Source organism: Branchiostoma floridae, chromosome 13 (assembly GCF_000003815.2).
Source record: "Branchiostoma floridae strain S238N-H82 chromosome 13, Bfl_VNyyK, whole genome shotgun sequence".
NCBI classification, from domain to species: domain Eukaryota; kingdom Metazoa; phylum Chordata; class Leptocardii; order Amphioxiformes; family Branchiostomatidae; genus Branchiostoma; species Branchiostoma floridae.
Genome location: NC_049991.1, coordinates 13,868,856 through 13,875,108, shown reverse-complemented (window position 1 = coordinate 13,875,108; position 6,253 = coordinate 13,868,856). Strand labels below are relative to the sequence as shown.

Here is a 6,253-nt window from a genome sequence, read left to right as displayed (position 1 = left end):
CAGTTACTGGCACTTTGTCATTATATTAAAAACGGAGTCCCTGTAAACGTAGCTCATTGATTATTTGACCCTGATAGTTATGTACGAACCCGTCTGCTATTAAATCGTCTAAACTGTCAAAATGATGGACAATGGAAGGTTAGAGGGGTATTTGAAATGCAAGAAGTCAGGACAACCCCGACTCGTCACTCATGCATCACTAACCGGTTATCTGCGAAACATGGGCAGATGTTTAATACTATTAAGTTGTTACCTAGATTGTACTGGAGTCATTTTACACCCATGAGATAACTGCCTGCATTGAAAATAGTCAAATGTTACGCAAGCTTGCAGGTAGCTCAAGGTTGCATTGGCTCGCTCTCGTCATGTGCGACCACGCCCCCTTCCTTTCTGTCGGCTGACCAATAGGCGGCGCTTCTGCACGTGTCAATGTTACAAATTTAAAAAAAAAGGTTCATCGTATAGCCTACACTATAGGCAAAGATAGCTCCATTGCCTTTTGAGGCACAAAGTCCTTAAAAATGTTGTGTCCTAGGAAAGGCACCTTCCTAACTTCACACAGGTGTAAAAGTGGGAATGATTTTGGCCCCGCCTTCCCGGAATACCGTGTCTCAGCCGGGCCGTGCATTGTTATTCGATGACAATGAAGGTAGTACCGAAATATAACCAAGCACCATGAAGTTATTTTTATTTTTGTACCACTGTCACCTAAATGTATCAATGCAGCCCAGGTCAGTGCAGCATAATTTGAAGCTTTTAGACACTTAGAGAGACCATAGACACTTAGACAATGACAATGTAGGTTTCTAATTGTATTCCCGACACCTCCCTTATCAAAGTAGATTCATGGCTCAAGTGATTCAAATAGATTTATCTTTTTTTTAAATCACTGCCTGATTATCTTTTATCATCCTGATATAAGAACCCCTTTCTGGACAGTGGCATATTCCATAATGTATTTCCGGGTCACACGTGGGCAACATGGCCGACCACGAGGAAGTGGAGATGGTCGCTGCAGACGACAGTGACGCGGATAGTGACGAGGAAAGTCCGCAGGACTCAGACAAACCCGCGGAAACGAAGGTGTATCTACCTGGCGACCCCATGGACGAGGAGGAGGAGCTGGTTCATGACGAGTCCGCCTACGTCATGTATCATCAAGCACAGACAGGTATGCCCCCTCCCCCAAACACACATGGTCCCGTTAGAACATGTCACGTCGCGTCGTACGTTCCCATTTGGAACACTCTTTTATGTGCTTGAGGTTTGTATGATGTACCATACGCGTCTGTACCCCATGATTTGTCTGCAATGTATGCATATCCTTGAAATGGACCATGTAGTCTACATATACGATGTCGGAAGACTTGGAAAATAACTCACGTGTTGCAAGTGCATACACGTTTCTTTCCATGAATACTAGTAGTACTTATATCGGCTTACCCAACATAGATTAACACATAACTTAACAATTAACTCTAAAACTGTGAAGTAAGAACCTAAGTTTTCCTTGGCCCTGTTGAAACTATTAATACCAGTACCTTAATGCCAATACTTTTGTATGTACTATGCAAAAGTATACCTAGTATTTCAATGTAAACATCACAAGTACTTACTTAAACATTTGAAGCCAAAGAGTAAGGCAACATGAACCTTAAGATTTGTAAAAAGACCAAGACCATCTAAGATGTTTCACTCCAGTATTCACCTGGATATAATTGTGCATTCATATACTTTCACTTAGGTTTTCTTTGACTTTGTGGCTAGACAGAAAACATGGTTTTCATTGTGTTTTAAACTTGCAGTTTAAACAATTCCGTTGTACAGTATTTGGTAGTCATGGGAAATGTACTTGCTACCTCTGTGGAAACCATAAAAATAAAACGATCACAAAATTGTCCACATAGTAGGTTTATAGAACTTTCCTTAATTTCTTCATGTTTATAATAACTTTATAACCCTTTACTGTACAGGTGCCCCCTGCCTGAGTTTTGACGTACTGCAGGACAGTCTAGGTGATAGCAGGGAGACGTTTCCCCTGACTGCCTACATGGTGGCCGGCACACAGGCTGAGATCGGGCGACCCAACCACGTCATACTCATGAAGATGAGCAAACTCAACAAGTAAGAACATATACAAAATATATAGTTATATAGTAAAAAAAAACTGATCAAGATCAAGATCTACAAAGTCTTGAAGAGTCCATCAGAGTTTGGTCATATAATAATCACTTTTCTACTGCCTTATAGGATATAGCCACAACAGTATGTCCTCCCTAGAGGATTGCAAGTTCAGGAGTAGAGTAGTTAGCAACCTTAGAGGTTTTGAGTTCAAATCCTGGCTGTTGTCGCTCATCGGACATGCACACCACTGGAAAGGCTCGCAGTCCAGAAAGGGACAGTCAGCCATAGTCCACTGGTCATAGGTAAAGGAAGACTGCCCATTGAATGTCTGTGTTGTAATGTTAGCGTGAAAAGGTTAGGTTCAAAAGAGCTTGGGTAATTTCCTGGTACAATGGACCTGTAAATACTGTACATAATATCTGTCTTCTCTGTTACAACCAGTGGAAAGAATACCTCTTCAGTGAGCTAAACTTGTTCGAGATCTCTTTCTTTTACTTTATTCATTCCCTAGTCCCTACAATGCTTAAGTACATGACCTTTCTTATGTGACTACTGTGTTGTGTACATGACAGAACGGCAGCAGGCTCAGATGATGAAGATGATGAGTCTGATGATGAGGATGAGAATCCCCAGCTGGACACTGTCATGTTCCAACAACAGGGCGGAGTCAACAGGATCAGGGTAAGGACATCACCCAAGGAAAAGACAGGTTTATCTAAGCCTCATAGCTCAAGCCAGGGACAGGGAGGTTAGGCATTGGAATGGTGGCACAATGATGTTGTGGTTAGGATTGTTTACTTAGAATCAAAGGTATTTTTTTGTTAGCATGGTTTAGATCTCCCGCCACTATTCAGTACACATGCACGGAGCAAGTCCTGAATATCAATAATACTAAAGTAGCCAGTACAATCAGGGTAAAAACTTCAGTGGCTTATATCAGTCACACTTGAAAGATTGCAACTCTTGGCTGTATACAGATACTGTGCGACAATCTAAATCCACATATACTCACTCCTGTTGTACAAGCATAATTTACCAGAGATATGTTGCTGAAAATATTTACACTATTAGAGAGAGTGTTATGTAAATAGGATATGACCAGCTATATTTTCTTGTAGGTAACAGTGCATGTTTGTTGTTGAATGTAAGACTTACTGGTACCTGTTCCCAGACCACTGTAGTGCAGGGGACCCATCTGGCTGCCTGCTGGTCAGACAAAGGCTCTGTCCACATCTGGGACCTCAGTAAGCCCCTGCGCGCCGTTGAGGAGCCCAGCGCCATCGCCGCCTTCGAGAAGAAGAAGGACAAGATGCAGCCGGTGTACTCCTTCCCTGGGCACCAGACAGAAGGGTTCGCTGTGGATTGGTCAACAACAGTCAATGGTACGTAACAATGGTTTTTCTTCACATTTCTTATAAGTTATACACTGTATACAACTTTATCAGGTTTGACTTCATCTGTAAAAATTGTAAAACATATGCAAGTGTGTGCCTTACACTTGTTACAGAACCATTTGTATGTTTCATCAATATCATTGGACCATTGCTGTCTCCAGCTTTGAATTCTTTCCATCCTACTCATTGTTTAGGAGCCCATTTTGTTAACTTTTGTTGTTAAATCTGTCATTGTTAGCTTACAAAAAATATTTTTTTCATCAATTGCATGTCATGAAGCTCAGATTTAGGGACAGATGGGTGAAACTTTTGTCACCAAGCTATTTTCTAGAGAGTCATGGAGACAGCCCTACACTGCACATACTGCTTATGATTTGAATACTTTAGTAGTGTAAAAAAGTTGATGTCAAATAGGTCAACATAGTTATCAGTTTTTTTTAACAAGTTGTATTCTTGTAATCTTTCATGAGACACCATCATATGTCTTCAAAGATATTGTTTGCATTACTGGATTGAATGAAATTAGTATGATTTACCACGTCTTTTAAAAAGCATATTTATCTTTGCCTTTACGTATGACTTTATAAGTCTGAATCTAGTTTGATGTACAATGAAGGCTACAGACCAACCTTGGTACATTTGTTGTGTGCAGGTCGGCTGGCTACAGGAGACTGTAGGAAGGACATCCATGTGTGGAACATGCAGGACGGAGGCTGGAACGTTGATCAGAGACCCTTCACTGGACACACCCAGTCTGTAGAGGACATCCAGTGGTCACCTAATGAGGCTACAGTACGTCTGGACATTCTTTTATTCAACAAAATTATAAGAACCATCCAGCAAATAGAGAAGTCATGATACAAATCATCAATTATCAATAGAAACGTATGAAAGTCATAGCAACAGAAATGTGTGAAATAATTATATTAGTTGAAACGTATGAATGATAATATTCAACATCTGGATCAGGGCTTTAGCCAGCTCGAAATTTTTTTCCGTCAGCCAATTACAATCGTCGCGAAAACCGCGAAAATTAATTAGAAGGACTGAACTGAGACCTTGAAAAACGGGTTTTAATGAGATTATCGTATGCGAAAGGGCGCCGACACACATTGTCAACAATCATAACAATAGCAAAACAAACAGTGTGTGGCTTTTACGGCCGTGGACGGCGTCCCCAAGCCGCCTGTAGCTTCCACCAAGGATTTTTGTCCGTCAAGGTTGACGGATTGGTTTTAAAATTTTTCCGTCAGACGCAGCAAATTTCCGTCAATTGACGGAAAAACGGACGCTGGCTAGACCCCTGATCTGGATATCGTTTACAGTAGACTGTAGAGTGACTCAATTGACAATGAAACCTGAGAGATGCTCTAGACTTGTATTCTTAAGTGTTTGATCATAAGTTCTAGAATACATGTAATTCAACCAGGGACAGGAATAGTTTTGCTATAGATCAAGCAGTAACGGTGGGTCATGATCAGAAAAAAAGAGTACTGCATTGTTCCCGTCGTTTCTTTCAAGGTTATTAGAAAGAAGTCTATTGATTCTTATCAAGAATCCTTGAATGTGCATAATTGTGCACCACTAGATCTACAATGCAGCATATAATAAGACATCGTAAAAATGAAGTCCTGATATATAACCATTACGACCATGACCCTGTTTGTAGGCATTTATACATGTGTCTCAAACTTTTTCTAGGTTTTTGCCTCCTGTTCTGTGGACAAGACCGTACGGATATGGGACATCCGTGCGGCCCCTAGCAAGGCAAACATGTTAACAACAACAGCCCACGAACGGGACGTCAACGTCATCAGCTGGAACAGGCACGAACCATTCATCGTGTCAGGGGGGGACGACGGAGTCATCAAAGTGTGGGACCTGCGACAATTTCAGGTCGGTATCATTTTTGTCTATGGATAAGCTTTCCTAACAAAAACCATGGGGCTACTTTTGTTCGCTGATGATTTATTGTATTACTGCATGCAATACTATCACAGTCCCTGCATTTACTCTTCAAAAAGTTTTTTCAGACTGTCTTGTATCATTCAGCTAACAATGCTTTAACATTTCACATTTTGACCAAAATTTTCTTCAGAATAATATATACAATGCATATACTTGTATTACCTCAAGTGACAAAAAGTAAACCCATGAGACGTAAATGTTGGAGGTTTCATATGGTCAAGAAAAAAACATTTGAGATGACATGATTCATACACAGGTATTTGTCTAGTGCATATTCTTAACAGAATGACTTCTTTAATATGATTCGCTGCCATCAATATCAACATTATATATTCAATTCTCAAACATCCTCTCTTGCAGAAGGGAGTAGCAGTGGCAGTGTTTAAGCACCACACGGCCCCCATCACCTCAGTGGAGTGGCACCCCACGGACAGCACGGTGTTCGCCGCCTCGGGAGCAGACGACCAGCTCACCATGTGGGACCTGGCGGTGGAGAGGGACGAGGAGGGCGCGGCCTCACAGGGCGTGGACGTGCCGCCGCAGCTGCTGTTTGTGCACATGGGACAGAACGATATCAAGGAGCTGCACTGGCACCCACAGCTGCCAGGGGTCCTCGTGAGCACAGCTCACAGTGGGTTCAATATCTTCAGAACTATCAGTGTTTGAGGAGGGACAAGTGTCATCTGCATGATTATGGACTACAGGAAGGATCTTTTTTGGCAATATTGTACAAGAATAATGTAAAAGAATGGCACCGGCACATCCAG

The 6,253-nt window shown here is 41.7% G+C and overlaps 1 protein-coding gene across 1 annotated transcript; it reads left to right on the top strand.

Moving 5' to 3' along the window:
- Positions 1-950: 950 nt before the first annotated feature.
- Positions 951-6,174, top strand: LOC118429642 (glutamate-rich WD repeat-containing protein 1-like). The gene is made up of 7 exons (XM_035840224.1): positions 951-1,171; positions 1,974-2,124; positions 2,697-2,805; positions 3,296-3,506; positions 4,171-4,310; positions 5,220-5,414; positions 5,847-6,174. Exons 1-7 carry the CDS (start codon positions 982-984, stop codon positions 6,150-6,152), a joined length of 1,302 nt encoding a protein of 433 aa, XP_035696117.1. The 5' UTR covers positions 951-981; the 3' UTR covers positions 6,153-6,174.
- The last annotated feature ends 79 nt before the right edge of the window (positions 6,175-6,253 follow it).

Excerpts from the sequence above, each read along its gene's own strand:
- LOC118429642 (XM_035840224.1), top strand. The coding sequence starts at position 982 with ATGGCCGACCACGAGGAAGTGGAGATGGTCGCTGCAGACGACAGTGAC. Across the intron at positions 2,125-2,696 it reads AAGATGAGCAAACTCAACAA|AACGGCAGCAGGCTCAGATG; the intron begins GTAAGAACATAT and ends TGTACATGACAG. Across the intron at positions 3,507-4,170 it reads TTGGTCAACAACAGTCAATG|GTCGGCTGGCTACAGGAGAC; the intron begins GTACGTAACAAT and ends TGTTGTGTGCAG.